The following is a 20,252-nucleotide window of genomic DNA, read 5'->3' on the forward strand; positions in this document are numbered from 1 at the left end:
GCAAGCAGGCAGCAGCGGCAGGGCCTGCAACCCCAGCCCGACCAGCTACAGGGGTGCCTAAGGCTCCAGCAGCCCTGCACAGCGCAGCAGTGCCTGCAAACCTGACAACCCCAACAACCCCAGGTGGAGCAGAGGTGCCTGCCATCATAGTGCATCCAGTGGTGACACGAGCAACAACAGCCACACTTACAGCAGAAGGCACCAAAGACTCCAAAGGCGCAAGCAGTGGCGACGAGGGCTCCAGGCACACCCCTGACAGGGGTAATGAGGGTGGAAAAGACTGATTCCATAGTGCTGTCAGAGGCTGGTCAGGTCAGGGAAGACAGACTCGTGTTGTAGTGCCACCTGCTGGAAAACAAAAGACGGTCCTCTAATTACCAATGTATTGAATTTTTAGGATCAAAGTAAACAAATCTTCCCAGGTGGCCCCTAGTAGTAAAGAATCTGCCTGCCAATTCAGGAGACACAAGACATGCTGGTTCAGTTCCTGGATCAGGAAGATCCCCTGGAGTAGGAAATGGCAACCAACTCCAGTATTCTTGCCTAGAAAATTCCATGGACAGAGGAGCCTAGTAGGCAAAGAGTTTGATATGTTTGAGCACACACACACACACACACACACAACAATCTTACCTAATAAGAAAGATATTCACTCCTTCAAATGTGTGGGCAGAGGAACAAGATATCAAGCACTGTGAAAAGCCACAGTAATAAGCTATCACAAAAAGAAAGTGACAGTTCTCCAGAAACCAAACTTAAACTCAAGGAAGGTTGCAATCAGATAGAGAATTCAATAGAGAATTGATATTCTCTATTGAAAATCAATAGAGAATTTCTTGTGCTGTCAATAAGCACAAGAAAACTCAGAAAGTCATTTCCTTTTTTTTTTCTTTTTTTTTTTCAGTCATTTCAGTGAGCTCAGGAATAAAATAATGAACAGAAGGAATATTTTACCAAAAGGTTGGATCTCTAAAAGAGATACAAACAGAATTTCTAGAGCCAAAGAACTCAATAAATGATATAAAGAATGCAATAGAAAGCACTGGAAATAGAGCAGACCATAAATAAGAAAGAATTAGCAAGCAAGACTTCAGAAATCTAGAAATGATCCAGACCAGAAAGGATAACTAAGTTTTATTTATTTATTTTTTTTAATGCAGAATTTCTAAGAGATCTATTTGATTCCATTAGGAAAGGGAACATAAGGAGGCTTCTGCAGAAAAACTAAAGCTGAGGGAGTCCATCACCTCTACACCTGCCTTAGAGGAAATGTTGAGGGCTTCTTGAAGATGGCAGAGTAAGAGTACATGGCAGCAATATCCTCCATGAACACATCAAAAATGCATCTACTTGTGGAAAATTCTCACTGAAAACTAATTGGAAGCTGGCAGAAGGACTTCTGTACAACCAAGGCTATAAGAAAGACACACATATAAAAGGGCAGGATGGGAATAAAAGTGATTGAGTTGGGGCCTGTGCCCCTGGGAGGGAACTTAGAGGAAAAAGGAGATTTCTTGGGTGAACACCTGCCCTAGGGAGTGAGTAGGTCAAGTCACAGAGTGGGCATCTCAGCCCTGGGGACCCATGTGGAGGAGGCAACACCCACTAGCTGCTTAGAGAACTATTGGTACAGATAGAAAGGCTGGAGAAGCTTAGATTCCTCTCATGAGGAGCACACAGATGATGGTTTGTCCCTGGGCAGGGCGGAGAGAGGTCTGCCCCAGGGGTTACCAGGTTTTCTGAGACCACCTCATTGTGCACCCCAGTCCAAGGTGCCCAGTTCCCCCTCATTCCACACCACAGCATGCGACTAGATATAGGGCAACCACAACTTAGGAAAAGACATGACAATAGGCTACATCTAAGTGGAGCCCCAGACACCTACATAGACAGAACACTGGACCTCTAGACACAGAAGCCCTACTTCCTTTATCACTTCCCACCTTTGGGCAAAGGTCCTGGTGCAGGAAGAAGGAAAAACACACATTCAAATGGAACAGTGCCAGCTCCAAATGGCCAACAGACACATGAAAAGATACACAACATTACTGATTATTAGAAAACTATAAAATAAAACTACTAGATATAACCTCATACCTATCAGAATATCTATCATCAAAAAGCCTACAGATAAAAAATGGAGAGGATGTGGAGAAAAGGGAACCCTTGTACACTGTTAGTGGGAGCTCAGATTGGTGCAGCCACAGTAGGGAGGTTCCCCAAAAACTAAAAATAGAAAAAAAACAAACAAAAAAAAACCTAAAAATAGAACTATCAGATGACCCAGCTATTCCATTCCCGGGTATATATCTGGAAAAAATGAAAACACTAATTCAGAAAAAAGATACATGGACCCTAATGTTAATAGCAACACAATTTACAAAGCCATGAAAGATATGGAAGCAACGCAAGTGCCCACCAATAGATAACTGGATAAAGAAGATGTGAGATATATAATGGAATATTATTCAGTCATTAAAAAGAGTAAAATTTTGCTATTTGCAGCAACATAGATGCACCTAGAGAATATTATGCTTAGTGAAATAAGTCAGACAGAGAAAAACAAATACTATATGTTATCACTTATATGTGGAATCTAAAAATAACACAAAGGAATGTGTATGCAAAATAGAAACATTCACAGATATAGAAAACAGAGTGAAAGGGAGAGAGGGAGGGACAGATTAGGGGCATGAGATTAACAGATACAAACTACAATGTATAAAATACACAAGCTATAAGGATATACTGCACAGCACAGGGAATTATAGCCATTATCTGTAATAACATAAAGGAGTATAATCTGCAAAAATACTGAATTATTAGGCTGTACACATGAAACTAATGTAATATTGTAAATTAACTAAACTTTAACTTAAAAAAGAAACGTTGAAAGGCTCTTCTACCAAAAACAAAAAGGCAGAAGTACACAAAGCCTTGAGGAAGATAATAGAATCAGAAAATTGCAACTGTACATCAGAATAGGTTGTTAAACAATTATAGCATAAAGGTTAATGGAGGAAAGCAATAAAAAATACCTATAGTTACTTCAATTTGGTAATGAACTCACAACACAAAAAGATAATTTTGAAACAAAAAAATAATTTGAGACAACAGAAACATAAAAGGGGAAGAGAGAAAGGAGAGAAACTGTATAACTAAATGAAGAGAAAGTGAAAGTGAAAATCTCTCAGTCATGTCCGATTCTTTGCAACCCTATGGACTATACAGTCCATGGAATTCTTCAGGCCAGAATACTGGAGTGGGTAGCCTATCCCTTTCTCCAGCAGATCTTCCTGACCCAGGGATCAAACCAGGGTCTCCTGCATTGCAGAAGGATTCTTCACCAACTGAGCTATCAGGAAAACCCCCAAGTGAAGACAAGGTATTATTGGTAGTAAAAGGACTATTGAGATATAGTGCAACCAGAAAACAAAGATAAAATGGCAGTACTAAATCCTCATTTATCAATAATTACCCTAAATGTAGATTCATTGGTAAAAACTTAAAAAAAAATTTTAATTAAAAAAATTAAGTAAAATTAAGTAAAAAAAAATTTAGTAAAAAAAAAAAAGAGTAGCTGTTTGGATTAAAAATAAGACCCAACTCTATACCTCCTCCAGGAAACTTCTCTCAGCTCTAAGGTCAAAAATAGCCTCAAATTGAAGGGATGTTAGATGATACTCCAAGCAAATGGCAGCCAAAAGAAAGTGGGCATAGTCATACTCATATCAGAGAAAACAGACTTTCAAGCCAGAAGATACAAAGCCAGAGATATAAAAGTGGACAGCATATAATGACAAAGGGGACGATCCCTCAAGCAGACACAAATAACTGATATCTATCTATGTATCTATATATCTATATTTGTCTGTCTGTCTATACATACATGCATGTACCTATACATACATGTATCTATACATATACATACATGTATGTATATACATGCACATTTAACACAAGAGTAGGAAAACATATAAAGACCTACATGGAGAAACTGACAGGAGCATGATAATGGAAGGGAATTTTACTGCCTCACTTACATCAATGGACAGATCATTCAGACAGAGTGTCAATAAGAAAACATTGACTTTAAATGAAACATCAGACCAGATAAACTTAATAGATTTATATGAATATAGCATAGCCCATCCAGTGCAACAGAATACACATTTTTCTAAAGTGCACATGGAACATTCTCCAGGATAGATCACATGTTAGGTCACAAAGAAAGTCTCAATACAATCAAGGAGATTAAAACCATATCAAGCATCTTTTCTGACCACAATAAAGTGAAACTAGAAATCAACTATAGGAAATCTGGAAAAATCACATATATGTGAAGACTAAACAACATGCAACTTAAAAACTATTGGCTCAATGAAGAAATCAAAGGAGAAAATTTAAAATACCTAAAGACAAATGAAAAGAAAAAGATGATATGCCAAAATCTATGGGATGTAGCAAAAGTGGTCCTAAGAGTAAAGCATATAGGCCTACCTCATAAAATAAGAAAAATTTCAAATAATCTAAACTTTATACCTAAAGGAGCTAGAAAAAAAAGAATAAAAAGAAAAAAGAAAGAACAAAGCAAGCACAAAATCTGTATAAGAAAGGAAATGATAATAAAATAATAATAAAAGTTAGAGCAGAGATAAATGAAATAGAGACTTAAAAGACAATGGAAAATATCAATGCAACTAAGAGCTGGTTCTTTGAAAGGATAAACATGACAAACCTTTAGCTAGACTCACCAAAAAAATAGAGAGAAGGCTCAGATAAATAAAATCAGAAACAAAAGAGGATAAATTACAATGGATACAATAGAAATACAAAGGATTATAAGTCTACTATGAAGTCTACTACTAGACACCAACAAATCAGACAACCTAAAATAAATGAATAAATCCCTAGAACCCTACAATCTTCCAAGACTGAAGCATGAAGATATAGAAAATCTGAATTGACTGATTACTAGTAAGGAGATTGAAACATTAATCAAAAATCTTCCCCAAAATAAAAGTCCTCCAGCAGACAGCTTCACAGGTGAATTCTATCAAACATTCAGAGATTTAGTAGCTATCCTCAAAATATGGGACTCCCCAGGAGGCACTAGTGGTAAAGAAACTGCCTGCCAAAGCAGGAGACTTATGAGATGCAGGATTGATTCATGGGTTGGGAAGATCCCCTGGAGGAGGGCATGGAAACCCACTCCAGTATTCTTGCCTAGAGAATCCCATGAACAGAGGAGCCTGGCAGGTCACAGTCCAAAGGGTTGCAAAGAGTCGGACATGACTGAAGCAACTTAGCACACACACATGCACTTCTCAAACTATTTCAAAAAAATTGAAAAGGAGGGAATGTTTCCCTAACTCATTTTACAAAGCCATCATTACCCTGATTACAAAATCAAACAATGAAAACACACAAAAAGAAAATTACAGGCCAATGTCTCTGATGAATATACATGCAAAATTCCTCAACAAAACATTAGCAAACCAAATACAAAAGTACATTAAAAGGATCATACATCAGGATCAAGTGGGATTTATTCCAGGTATGCAAGGATGATTCAACATCTGCAAATCAATCAATGTAATACACCGCACTAACAAAGTGAAGAATAAAAATCATATAATTGAGAATTCACAGGTGATCCAGGAGTTTGGACTCTATTTGCTCACTGCCAAGAGTCTAGGTTCAATCCTTGGCCAGGGAACTAAGATCCCATAAGCCACAGGGCACAGCCAAAAAAAATATCTATATATCTATATCATATGATCATGTCAATAGATGCAGATGCAGGAAAAGCACTTGATAAAATTCAACACTCATTTATGATAAAAAAAAAACTCTCAAAAAGGGGATAGAACAAATATACCTCAAAAGGCCATTTATGACAAACCCACAGCTAACACAATACTGGTGAAAACCTGAAAGCTATCCTTCTAAGATCATGAACAAGACAAGAGTACCCAATCTTACCACTCTTACTCAACATAGTGCTAAAACTCCTAGTGACAACACTTAGGCAAAAAAAGAAATAAAACACATCTAAACTGGAAAGAAAGAAGTAAAACTGTCATTATTTGTAGATGACATGATTTCAATATATATATTGAAAACCCTAAAGATTCAAACGAATGAAACTAGACCATTATCTTACACCATTCATAAAAATTAACTCAAAAATGGATTAAAGACATGACTGTAAAAACTAAAACCATAAAGCTCCTAGAAGAAAACATAGACAGTATGCTTGACATTTTTCTTAGCAATATCTTTCTGGATATGTCTCCTCAGGCAAGGGAAGCAAAAGCTAACTTAAACAAATGAGGCGGCATCAAAATAAAATGCTCTGTCCTGCAAAGAAAACCATCAACAAAACAAAAAAGAAAACCTATCAAATGGGAGATGTTTGCAAATCATATCTGATCAAAGGTTAATATCCAAAATATATTAACTCATGGAACTTCCCTGGTGGTCTATTGTAGGACTCCGTGTTTCCATTGCAGTGGGCATGGGTTTGATCCCTGGTTGGGGAACTAAGATCCCACACGCCACACAACATGGCCAAAACCACACACACACACAAAAGTTAACTCATGAAACTCAACAACAAACAGTCCAATGAAAAACTGGGCAGAGGCTCTGAATAGACATTTTCCCAAAGAATATATATGCTGTTCAACACCTGTATGAAAAGATGTTCATCAGCATGAATTATCAGGTAAATGCAAATCAAAACCACAATATCGCTTCACATCTATTAGAATGACTATTGTCAAAATAAACAAGGAATAATAAATGTTTGAGAGGATGCGAAGAAAAAGGAACCCTCATACATTGTTGGTGAGACTGTAAATTGGTGCAGCCACTGTGGAAAACAGTATGCAAATTCTTCAAAAAATTTAGAACTACCATATGATCCAAATATTCCACTTCTGGTTATTAACCAAAAGAACATAAAAACACTAATTTGAAAAAACACACATACCCCTATGTTCATTGCAACATATGGAAACAACACATGAACCCATCAACAGATGAATGAATATAGGATATAGGGAATGTTTTATACACACATACACACAAACGCACACACAGTGGAGTACTACTTGCCATAATGAGGAATGAAATCTTGCCCTGCAACAACATGGATGGACCTTGAGGGTCCATAAGGCAGACAAAGTTGTGAAATAAGGCAGACAGACAAATACAATATGATTTCACTCGTATGTAGAATATAAAACAAATAATAAAACAAAATAAACAAAAATAAAATAACAAAAACAAACTCAGAGAACAAAATAGTGGTTACAAAGGGCAAGGGGTTTGGGGTGGGAGAAATGGGTAAAGGAGGTAAGATGAGCATGGAAAATAGTCTTTGGTTATAAGTTAAATTATAATGTCAATTTATAAGTCAAATTATAAGTAAACTTACAATTATTAGTCAAATTATAATTTCTAAGTCAAATTAAAATGTGCACACAAAACATATGTTATAAACCAATGTTACTGGAATTTAAAAAAATCATCTAATTCACTTTTGCAAACCTTGATATGCATATGAATCACTGGGTTCTTGTTAAAATGCAGATTCTGATCCATGAAGCCTGGGAGAATCCTGAGATCCTGCATTTCTAACAAGCTCCCAAGTGATGTGGATGCTGCTATTCCAGGGAACACCCTTCAGTTCATTACAGTCCCTGAGTCATGTCCAACTCTTTGCAACCCCATGGACTGCAGCATGCCAGGATTCCCTGTCCATCACCAACTCCCAGAGCTTGCTCAACTTATGTCCATCGAGTCGGTGATGATATCCAACCATCTCACCCTCTGTCATCCCCTTCTCCTCCTGTCTTCAATCATTTCCAGCATCAGGGTCTTTTTAAATGAGCCAATTCTTTGCATCACGTCGCCAAAGTATTGAAGTTTCAGCTTCAGCACCAGTCCTTCCAGTGAATATTCAGGACTGATTTCCTTTAGGATTGACTAGTTAGATGTCTTTGCAGTCCAAGGGAATCTCAAGAGTCTTCTCCAACACACAGTTCAAAAGCATTAATTCTTTGGCCCTCAGCTTTCTTTATAGTCCAACTCTCACGTCCAAACATGACTACTGGAAAAAACCATAGCTTTGACTAGGTAGACCTTTGTTGGCAAAGTAATGGCTCTGTTTTTTAATATGCAGTCTAGGTTGGTCATGGTTTTTCTTCCAAGGAGCAAGCATCTCTTGATTTCATGGCTGCAGTCATCGTGTGCAGTGATTTTGGAGCCCCATAAAGTCTGTCACTGTTTCCATTGTTTCCCCATCTATTTGCCATGAAGTGATGGGACCAGATCCATGATCTTAGTTTTTTGAAAGCTGAGTTTTAAACCAGTTGTTTCACGCTCCTCTTTCACTTTCATCAAGAGGCTCTTTAGTTCCTCTTCACTTTCTGCCATAAGAGTGGTGTCATCTGAATATCTGAAGTTATTGATATTTCTCCTGGAAATCTTCATTCCAGCTTGTGCTTCATCCATCCCTGCATTTCGCATGATGTACTCTGTATATAAGTTAAATAAGCAGGGTGACAATATATAGCCTTGAAGTACTCCTTACCCAATTTGGAATCAGTCTGTTGTTCCATTTCTGGTTCTAACTGTTATTTCTTGACCTGCATACAGATTTCTCAGGAGGCAGGTCAGGTGGTCTGGTATGCGAGACAGCAATAGAGACATAGATGTATAGAACAATCTTTTGGACTCTGTGGGAAAGGGCAAGGGTGGGATGATTTGGGAGAATGGCACTGAAACAATGTATATTATTATATGTGAAATGAATACTCAGTCCAGGTTCGAGGCATGATACAGGGTGCTAGGGGCTGGTGCACTGGGATGACCCAGAGGGATGGGATGGGGAGGAAGGTGGGAGGGGGGGTCAGGATGGGGAACACATGTACACTTGTGATGGATTCATGTCAATGTATGGCAAAACCAATACAATATTGTAAAGTAATTAGCCTTCAATTAAAATAAATAAATTTATATTTTTTAAAAAAAGGATTTTCCACAGTTTGTGGTGATCCATACAGTCAAAGGTTTTGGCATAGTCAATAAAGCAGAAGTAGATGTTTTTCTGGAACTCTCTTGCTTTTTTGATGATCCAACAGATTTTGGCAATTTGATCTCTGGTTCCTCTGCTTTTTCTAAAACCAGCTTGAACATCTGGAAATTCACAGTTCACGTACTATTGAAGCCTGGCTTGAAGAATTTTAAGCATTACTTTGCTAGCGTGTGAGATGAGTGCAGTTGTGCAGCAGTTTGAACATTCTTTGCCATTGCCTTTCTTTGGGATTGGAATGAAAACTGACCTTTTCCAGTCCTATGGCCACTGCTGAGTCTTCCATTTGCTGGCATATTGAGTGCAGCACTTTCACAGCATCATCTTTTAGGATTTAAAATAGCTCAACTGGAATTCCATCACCTCCATTAGCTTTGTTTGTAGTGATGTTTCTTAAGGCCCACTTGACTTCACATTCCAGGATGTTTGGCTCTAGCTGAGTGATCACTCCATTGTGGTTATCTGGGTCATGAAGATCTTTTTTGTATAGTTCTTCTGTGTATTCTTGCCACCTCTTCTTAATATCTTCAGCTTCTGTTAAGTCCATTCTGTTTCTGTACTTTTATGCCCATCTTTACATGAAATGTTCCTTTGGTATCTCTAACTTTCTTGAAGATATCTCTAGTCTTTCCCATTCTGTTGTTTTCCTCTGTTTCTTTGCACTGATCACTGAGGAAGGCCTTCTTATCTCTCCTTGCTATTCTTTGGAACTCTGCATTCAAATGGGTTTAACTTTCCTTTTCTTTTTGCCTTTAGTTTCTCTTTTCTCAGCTACTCTTAAGGCCTCTCAGACAACCATTTTGCCTTTTTGTATTTCTTTTTCTTGGGAATGGTCTTGATCACTACCTCCTGTACAATGTCACGTACCTCCGTCCATAGTTCTTCGGGCACTCTATCAGATCTAATCCACTGAATTGATATGCCACTTCCACTGTATAATTGTTAAGGGATTTGATTTAGGTTATATGTGAATGGTCTAGTGTTTTTCCCTTCTTTCTGAATTTAAGTCTGAATTTTGCAATAAGGAGTTCATGCTCTGAGCTACAGTCAGGTTCTGGTCTTGTTTTTGTTGACTGTATAGAAATTCTTCATCTTTGGCTGCAAAGAATATAATCAATCTAATTTCAGTATCGACCATCTGGAGATGTCCATGTGTAGAGTTGTCTCTTGTGTTGTTGGAAAAGAGTGTTCGCTATGACCAGTGCATTGTCTTGGCAAAACTCTGTTAGCCTTTGCCCTGCTTCATTCTGTTCTCCAAGGCCAAACTTGTCTGTTACTCCAGGTATCTCTTGACTTCCTACCTTTGCATTCTATTCCCCAATGATGAAATGGCATCTTTTTTTTGCTGTTGGTTCTAGACGTTATTGTAGGTCTTCACAGAGCCATTCAGCTTCAGCTTCTTTGGCATTAGTGTTTGGGGAACAGACTTGGATGACTGTGACATTGAATGGTTTGCCTGGGAAACAGATATCATTCTGTCGTTTTTGAGATTGCACCCAAGCTCTGCATTTCAGAATCTTTTGATGACTCTGAGGGCTACTCCATTTTTTCTAAGGGATTCTTGCCTACAGTAGTAGATATAATGGTCATCTGAATTAAATTCGCCCATTCCAGTCCATTTTAGTTCAGTGATTCCTAAAATGTGGATGTTCACTCTTGCCATCTCCTGTTTGACCACTTCCAATTTACCTCATTAAAAAATTTAGCTCATTTAATCCTTAATAATCCTATAAAGAAGGTAGTGTTATTATAATCCCCATTCTACAGATGCAGAATCTGAGACTCTCAGAGGTGAAGTAGTCTTGTTCAAGACCAAGCTCTAAGAGTATCTGTCTCTAGGACACGCTCTTGACCACTACACTGTACCTGACTGTACCTTACAGTACAGTTTATAGCAGACGGGAATAGAAGCACAGAAAAGATGAATGCCTCAATCCTTCTCTTTGGAAAGAAGGTATAAAATTAATGTATGTTTTAAGAGGCACTTTGGCCACCTGATGCAAAGAGCTGACTCTCTGGAAAAGACCCTGATGCTAGATAAAACTGCAGGCAAGAGGAGAAGGGGGGAGACAGAGGATGAGAAGGTTGGATGGCATCAATGACTCAGTGGACATAAAGTTTGAGCAATCTCAGGGAGATAGTGATGGACAGAAAACCCTGGTGTGCTGCAGTTCATGGGGTCACAAAGAGTTGGACACGACTTAGCAACAGAACAACAACAAAAGAGGCACTGAACCAAGGCGGTTAAATTACAGCTTAAGTCAGGCTGCAGTGATCAGTCCATGCACTGCCCCTGCTACTTCAGTGATCCAGGCAAATTACTGATAGGGTGGACTAAGAATGCTGCCTGCCATATCAGCAAACAAAGGATGTTTATGGCCATCAAGACATCAGCTACTACAGCTGCCTCCAGTGATGAGCCCTGAGTGAACTCTGGTTGAGAAAGAACAGAATATAAGCCCTAGATAGTTAAGGTGCATATCAAAGGAATGAGATCAGTGAGACTAGACTCTTGCATCTTCCCATACACAGAAAAGCACTAAATTGATTAACTTGCCATGTCTGGTTTTCTTTAATTAACGGTATAATCTTTTGATGTTCCAACTACCTGGTTTTTGTTGCAAAAACCCCTGTATATCCTGGCTTCTCCCTTCACCCTTCAGAGCAGTCCCTCAGAGCTATATGAGAAAGCCCTCCGAAAGTCCTCCCAATAAAACATAATTCTCAACTTTTATGTTGTGTATTTTCTAGTTAACAATAACATTTGTGTTTTTGGTAGAGATTAAATGTTAAAATATGCAAACACTTACACAGCACCTGACACTCAAAGTACTCAATAAATGTTGGGTAATATTCTTTTCAATTAAACCCTCTTCAAGTTAAATGTTATGAATAGTCTCCAGATAGAAAATAATTAATTATCCAGGATTTAACATCCTTTCATGTTAGATCAAAAGGGTCCTAGACTTTGAGATTCCTTTAAATGCAAAAGTATAGTAATGAAAGGAAGACAAATAGATACCCTGCCTGGAAAACCGACTAACTCACCCTGAGAAACACTGAATATACATGGGTTATCTATACTACCTTAATTAAGATGATGAAGGAAATCATTTCTAAATACTTTATTTTCTTCTCTTTTAGGGACAGTTCTAATTCCAGGAACCACTCAGATGACCCAAAAAGACATCCTCTACCGACTACAATCTTCAAAAGCAAAGTGCATTATTACCAATGAAGTTTTAGCTCCAGCAGTTGATGCTGTTGCATCTAAATGTGAAAATCTGCACTCCAAACTAATTGTGTCTCAGAGCCCCAGAGAGGGTTGGGAGAACCTAAAGGAGATGATGAAGTGAGTAACCATAATTGTTGTAGAACAGCTTTCCAAAAAGAAACACAACATTGATAAGACAGTCAACTCTGGATTAACCAGAAAAATGAAAATTAAAATAATAGACAAAGGGAACAACTGGTGATTATAGTGCAAAGCTCTGAGGCAAGGAACTGGTGGTGTTTTTCATAGGCTGGGATCTCACGGAAGCACACCATAAGACAGACATTAGTTGTGTAAGTTTATTAAGAAGTTATGTTAGGACCAATACTTGTAAAGGAAAGGGAACAATGTGGGATTGGGCAGCAGTTGAAATTTATCATCCACGTACTTCAAAAAAGCCATCAGTCAACCTATGGGGATCACTGGAGTTTGGATAGCCCTTCAAAGCTATGTCCAGCTAAAGCAAGAGGTCCAATGCTAATAAGTAACTGGGTACAAACTGTTTTTACAAGGAGGCATGACCTTAAGCAAGGCAGCTATCTTCAGCCAAGGTAATATCTAAAGAGGGATTTCAGCACCTAAAGGGAAGCATGTTCTAAAATTCTGCAGCAGGATCTAGGAGGTGCATCACAGCATCAACCACAGAGCTATTATCATCTCCCATAGGAACTAATCAGAATCAATCCTTCTGTGGAGGCTGTATTATTCCCTTGCTGACAGCGACATTTCTATCAGGTTATAGTAAGAAGAATACTTAATAGATGCAATTAATAAAACTATTACACAGATATTCAAGTCCTGCTATGGGGTGCTTCTAGGGGTCACTTGGAACTCTTTGTCAAGTATTGGTTATCTTAGCTTTAGGGTGGCAGCAAATTCCGTCCCTGGAATGAGCTTCCTACCTTTACTCAACGATTTTGGAGCAAGTTTGCAACTATGGACTTGTTCTTTGTCATTGTTTAGTTGCTAAGTTGTGTCCGACTCTTTGTGATATCATCGACTGTAGCCCACTGGGACTTGTTATGACTCTTCTAAAATAGCTAACATTTATTGTGTGCATACATGCTCAGTTGTTGTGTCCCACTCTTTGAGACCCCATGGACTGTAGCCCACCATGCTCCTCTGTTCATGGAATTTTCCAAGGAAGAATACTGAAATTGCCATTTCCTATCCCGGGGGATCTTCCCAACCCAGGGATTGAACCCATGTCTCCTGTGTCTCCTGCACTGGCAGGTGGATTCTCTATTGAGTTCTTACCAAAGGCCAAATCCTGTTCTAATAAAACTACTGTTAATAATTGTATAATATCTAACACTTATATGGCACTGATTATGTGCCAAAAACTGCACTTCAGATATATTGGGTTGGCCAAAAAGTTCATTAGAGTTTTTCAATAAGATATCATGGAAAACATCAAACAAACTTTTTGGCCAATTCAATATTAACTCATTTAAATATCACAACAAACTATCGGGTAGGAACTGTTAAATATACAAATGCTCATGCTCAGTCGCTTCAGTCATATCCAACTCTTTGCAACTCTATGGATGGGATTTTCTGGGCAAGAATACTGGAGTAGGGTTGCTATTCCCTCTTCTAGGGGTTTTTCCTGACCCAGGGATCAAACCCACATCTTCTGCATTGCAGGTGGATTCTCTGGTTAGACAGATAAATAAGGTCAAATGTTAGGATCTTGCAGAACTGGGTTTCAAACTCAGGCAGTCTAGCTTCTAAGCCCATACTATTACCTGCTAGGTTTACTGCTTCTGAGAGACTGGTACAATAAACCTGCCTTAGGTTTCATGAGCAATGATATCTGTGATAGAAGTGATAGGTACACAGTTATAGGTACTAGCTTCATAACGAAAAAAATTATGGAATCATAGCCTAAACATTTGGTTTAGCTATGTTAGGATTTAAAAATAAAAATAGTTCTCATAGCTGAATATTTCTGATTCATTCATTTTCAGCTCAATATTTCCTAATAAAATTCTGTATGATTCTCAGACACTCAAATGTACAGAGTTTACTTCCTCTCAGCTGCCCTGATGTATGACATATATAAAAGCCCAATTATCCTTTGGAACCAAAATGTTTTCTTTCTTTAACTGAAATCCTTCCTTCCCTAAGTGGATACTTAGATCTTCTTCAGTCTTTTTGCTTACTATATTCAGAACTATGTAGACTCTCTTGTGGGAAACAGAAAAACCATCCTTTTGAGGGATAAGCAAATAGGTTTTTACAAAAGGGATAGATGATAAATATACAGTATTTGCAGGCCATGTGGTCTCTATCATACCTACTCACTGTCATAGTGTAGAAAGCAGTCATAGACAATATGTAAAAGAATGGACATAGTTGTGTTGCAATAAAACTTTATCTGTGAAAACAAAAGGCAGGCCATATTTGGCCCATAGGCCTGTAGTTTAATGACCCCTGCCTTATACCATTACCCATGACTTCTATTAACATACTCATTTTTTTAAAAAATCACATTTTACCTCACATATACATGATTAGAAGATCATAGAATACTCATTCTGTAGAAGGTATGATAAAATTCTTGAGGTTTTTTGTAATGCTTGTGCTCTTCTTTATCACACAGTAAAAAGCTATGAAATCAACCTGTTATAAATGGGCTATCGATGGCAAAGTTTAGCTTGTTTCCAGAAAGCACCTTAAAAGATGGAGAGAAATGGCTTTTACCTTGGAATTCAACCTAAGTCTCTGGGGCTTAATCAATGAGATGAAGAGGTCTGAGTAAATCCTTTTCTGTGGTAACAGTCTATGATACTGTGTTTAATGCATACAATCATTATAATTCTTCCTTCATAGACATGCCAGTGACAACCACACCTGTGTGAAGACAAAACACAATGAGATGATGGCCATTTTCTTTACCAGTGGAACAAGTGGATATCCTAAAATGACTGGACACACCCACAGCAGTTTCGGTTTAGGATTATCTATAAATGGAAGGTATTTTCACAGAACTGTAGTTTGAAGTGTGAATGCTACAAAAATGATGATTCCTTTATTTGTATTTTAAATTTGTTTCCATATATATATATATATATATATATATATATATAGTTAAGTCTATGCATATATCTCAAGTGTCTGTATATATATATAAATATATATATATATATATTTATATCTCAAATGTATATATGTTGTTGTTGTTCAGTTGCTAAGTCGTGTCCAACTCTTTGCGACCCCACGAACTGCAGCACGCCATGCTTCCCTGTCCTTCACTATCTCCCGGAGTTTGCTCAGATTCATGTCTATTGAGTTGGTGATGCTATGTAGCCATCTCATCCTCTGCTGTCTTCTTCTCCTTTTGCCTTCAATCTTTCCCAGCATCAGGGTGTTTTCCAGTGAGTCTGCTCTTCGTATCAGGTGGCCAGAGTATTGGAGCTTCAGGTTTAGCATAAATCCTTCCAATTAATATTCAGGGTTGATTTCCTTTAGAATTGACTGGTTGGATCTCCCTGCTGTCCAAGGGTCTCTCAAGAGTCTTCTCCAGCACCACAGCTTGAAACCATCAGTTCTATGGCGCTCTGCCTTCCTTATGGTTCAGCTCTCACATCCATACATGACTACTGGAAAAACAATAGCCTTGACTATATGGACTTTTGTCAGCAAAGTGATGTCTTCTCTTTTACTGTGCTGTCTTAGCTTTGAAATAGCTTTCCTTCCAAGGAGCAAGTGTCTTTTAATTTCATGGCTGTAGTCACTGTCCACAGTGATTTTGGAGCCCAAGAAAAGAAAATCTATTACTGCTTCCACTTTTCTCCATTCTAAGTGATGGGACTGGATGCCATGATCCTAATTTTTTAAATGTTGAGTTTTAAGCCAGCTTTTTCACTCTCCTCTTTTATTCTCATCAAGAGGCTCTTTAGTTCCTCTTCACTTTCTGCCATTAGCGTGGTTTCATTTACCACGCTGAGGTTGATGATATTTCTCCAGACATTCTTGATTCCAGTTTGTGATTCATCCAGCCTGGCATTTCCAATGATGTACTCTGCATATAAGGCAAATAAGCAGGGTGTCAATATACAGCCTTGTCATGCTCCTTTCCCAATTTTGAACCAGTCAGTTGCTCCAAATAAAGCTCTAAATGTTGCTTCTTGACCCACATACAGGTTTCTCAAGAGACAGGTAAGGTGGTCTGGTATTCCCATCTCTTTAAGAATTTTCCACAGTTTGTTGTATATATCAAGTCAATTCTTTGTACAGTCAGTGGCTCAGACAGCAAAGAATCTGCCTGCAATGTGGGAGACCTGGGTTCAAGCCCTGGGTCAGGAAGATTCCCTGGAGAATGAAATGACAACCCACTAAAGTATTCTTGTCAGGAGAATGCCATGGACAGAAGAGCCTGGCAGGCTACAGTCCATGGAGTCACAAAGAGTCAGACGTGACTAAGCACAGCACAGAAAATACAGTCAGCAAAAACAAGACTGGGAGCCGACTGTGGCTCAGATCATGAACTCCTTATTGCCAAATTTAGACTTAAATTGAAGGAAGTATGGAAAACCACTAGACCATTCATATGTGACCTAAATCAAATCCCTTACGATTACACAGTGGAATTGGCAAATAGATTCAAAGGATTAGATCTGAAATACAGAGTGCCTGAAGAACTACAGACAGAGGTTCATGACATTGTACAGGAGGCAGTGATCAAGACCATCCCCCCAAAAAAGAAATGCAAAAAGACAAAATGGTTGTCTGAGGAGGACTTACAAATAGTTGAGAAAAGAAGAGAAATTAAAGGCAAAAAGAAAAGGTAAGATATATCCATTGGGATGCAGAGTTCCAAGGAATAGCAAGGAGAGATAAGAAAGTCTTCCTCAGTGATCGACGCAAAGAAATAGAGGAAAAAAACAGAATGGGAAAGACTAGAGATCTCTTCAAGAAAATTAGAGATACCAAAGGAACATTTCACGTAAAGATGGGCATAAAAGTACAGAAACATAATGGACTTAACAGAAGCTGAAGATATTAAGAAGAGGTGGCAAGAATACACAGAACTATAGAAAAAAGATCTTCATGACCCAGATAACCACAATGGAGTGATCACTCAGCTAGAGCCAGACATCCTGGAATGTGAATTCAAGTGGGACTTAGGAAGCATCACTACGAACAAAGCTAGTGGAGGTGATGGAATTCCAGTTGAACTATTTTAAATCCTAAAAGATGATCCTGTGAAAGTGCTACACTCATTATGCCAGCAAATTTGGAAAACTCAGCAGTGGCCACAGGACTGGAAAAGGTCAGTTTTCATTCCAATCCCAAAGAAAGGCAATGCCAAAGAATGTTCAAACTACTGCACAATTGCACTCATCTCACACACCAGCAGAGTAATGCTCAAAATTCTCCAAGCCTGGCTTCAACAATATGTGGATCAAGAACTTCCAGATGTTCAAGTTGGATTTAGAAAAGGCAGAGGAACCAGAGATCAAATTGCCAACATCCATTGGAACATCGAAAAAGCAAGAGAATTCCAGAAAAACATCTACATCTGCTTTATTGACTCTGTCAAAGCCTTTGACTGTGTGGATAACTACAAACTGTGGAAAATTCTTAAAGAGATCATAATAGCAGACCACCTTACCTGCCTCCTGAGAAATCTGTATGCAGGTCAAAAAGCAACAGTTAGAACCAGACATGGAACAACAGACTGGTTTCCAGTTGGGAAAGGAGTACATCAAGGCTGTATATTGTCACCCTGCTTATTTAACTTATATGCAGAGTACATCATGTGAAATGCTGGGCTGGATGAAGCACAAGCTGGGATTAAGGTTGTCGGGAGAAATATCAATAAAATCAGATACACAGATGACACCACCTTATGGCAGAAAGTGAAGAACTAGAGAGCCTCTTGATGAAAGTGAAACAGGAGAGTGAAAAAGCTGGCTTAAAACTCAACATTCAAAAAACTAAGATTATGACATCTGGTCCCATCACTTCATGGCAAATAGATGGGGAAACAGTGGAAACAGTGACAGACTTTAATTTCTTGGGTTCCAAAATCACTGCAGATGGTGACTGCAGCCATGAAATCAAAAGATGCTTACTCCTTAAAGTTATGACCATCCCAGACAGCATATTAAAAAGCAGAGACACTACCTTGCCAACAAAGGTCCATCTAGTCAAGGTTATGGTTTTTCCAGTAGTCATGTATGGATGTGAGAGTTGGACTATAAAGAGAGCTGAATGCCAAAGAATTGATGCTTTTGAAATGTGGAGTTGGAGAAGACGCTTGAGAGTCCATTGGACTGCAAAGAGATCAAACCAGTCAATCCTGGAGGAAAACAGTCCTGAATATTATTGGAAGGACTGATGTTGAAGCTGAAACTCCAATACTTTGGCCACCCAATTAGAAGAACTGACTCATTGGAAAAGACCCCGATGCTGGGAAAGATTGAAGGTAGGAGGAGAAAGGGACAACAGAGGAATCAATGATCAGATGAAATCACTTACTTGATGGACATGAATTTGAGCAAGCTCCAGGAGTTGGTGATGGACAGAAAAGCCTGGCATGCTACAGGCTATGGGGTCAGAAAGTGTCAGACACGACTGGGTGACTAAACTGAACTGATTCTTTGTTTACCTAGGTTCTGGCTGGATTTGACCCCTTTGGATGTCATGTGGAATACCTCTGACACAGGCTGGGCAAAATCTGCATGGAGTAGTGTTTATTCTCCATGGATCCAGGGAGCATGTGTATTTGCACATTATTTGCCGCGGTTTGAGCCAACTTCCATCTTGCAAGTAAGGCACAAGAGGTCAATATTTAGAAGTGAATTAGCACTATTATTGACAGGACTAGTGAATAAAGTAACTTGTAGAAATTAGAGTAGATAACATTATTTAAGGTATTCCACAATAGAAAATCAGTAAGCCTGAAAAGATATACAGAGGAAAGGTGTGAGAGTGTTTGTGTGTGTGAAAGTCGTTCAGTCATTTCCAACTCTTTGCGAGTCCATGAACTGTATTATACAGTCCATGGAATTCTCCAGGCCAGAATACTGGAGTGGGTAGCCTTTCCCTTCTCCAGGGGACTTTCCCAAACCAGGGATCGACCCGGGTCTTCCACATTGCAGGTGGATTTTTTACTAGCTGAGCCACAAGGGAAGCCCATGAGAGTGTTTACATTAGAATAAATAATGGTCTAAGTTTTACTATGTCTACCATAGGTATTTAAACACTTATTAAAAATTGTGTAAGACCACTTCTTCTAAATTGCAGACACTTTCCAAGTTTCCCATCACAGTCTTCTGTTCAGCACCAACTGCATATAGAATGCTTGTACAGAATGATAAGGCCAGGTAAGCAAAGTTGGTAAGTGGGCACTTATGGGCAGAGAGGAAAGGAAGAGGAAGATACAAAATAAAAGATCTCTCTGCCTAAAAACATATCTCCAGATCAGTAGGTATGGTATTTAGCAATCTTTTCTTTTCCTTGTCCTTCTGGCTTATATTCTGTACATGATAACAACTATATCCAGTGTGGGTTCCCTCAAGCGGAGAGAGGAAAGATAGTTCAAGCCATATGTTTAGCTCCGAGCCCAGTGTTTATCCTTTGTCTGTTATATGAACTGAGAAAATATATGTCACCCCTATTCAAAACCCTATCCCAGAAAACAGGAAAGAAAATGAATGTCTTTTACTTTATTACTGATTCCATTTGAAAGTATTACTTGGTCACTACTTTTAAATTGACTTTATTTAATTTTTAAATAGGAAATAATTAAATTAAAATTCAGTTCCAAACTATAATTAATAATACTGTATTACATATTCGAAGTTGCTAAGACAGTAGATCTTAAAACTTCTATCACAGGAAAAAATAGTCTTGTAACTATGT

The 20,252-nt window shown here is 38.5% G+C and overlaps 1 protein-coding gene across 5 annotated transcripts in view; it reads left to right on the forward strand.

Moving 5' to 3' along the window:
• ACSM3 (acyl-CoA synthetase medium chain family member 3) overlaps positions 1 to 20,252 on the forward strand; it is a 102,505-nt gene that overhangs the window by 68,440 nt on the left and 13,813 nt on the right. For all 5 annotated transcript variants that reach the window (XM_065924455.1, XM_065924456.1, XM_065924457.1 and 2 more), the window contains 4 exons: positions 12,248 to 12,455; positions 15,213 to 15,356; positions 19,001 to 19,157; positions 19,635 to 19,714. In XM_065924455.1, coding sequence (XP_065780527.1) covers positions 12,248 to 12,455; positions 15,213 to 15,356; positions 19,001 to 19,157; positions 19,635 to 19,714 — 589 coding nt within the window. The remainder of the gene's footprint in view (positions 1 to 12,247; positions 12,456 to 15,212; positions 15,357 to 19,000; positions 19,158 to 19,634; positions 19,715 to 20,252) is intronic.

Source organism: Muntiacus reevesi, chromosome 2 (genome assembly GCF_963930625.1).
Source record: "Muntiacus reevesi chromosome 2, mMunRee1.1, whole genome shotgun sequence".
In the NCBI taxonomy this organism is placed as follows: Eukaryota; Metazoa; Chordata; class Mammalia; order Artiodactyla; family Cervidae; genus Muntiacus; species Muntiacus reevesi.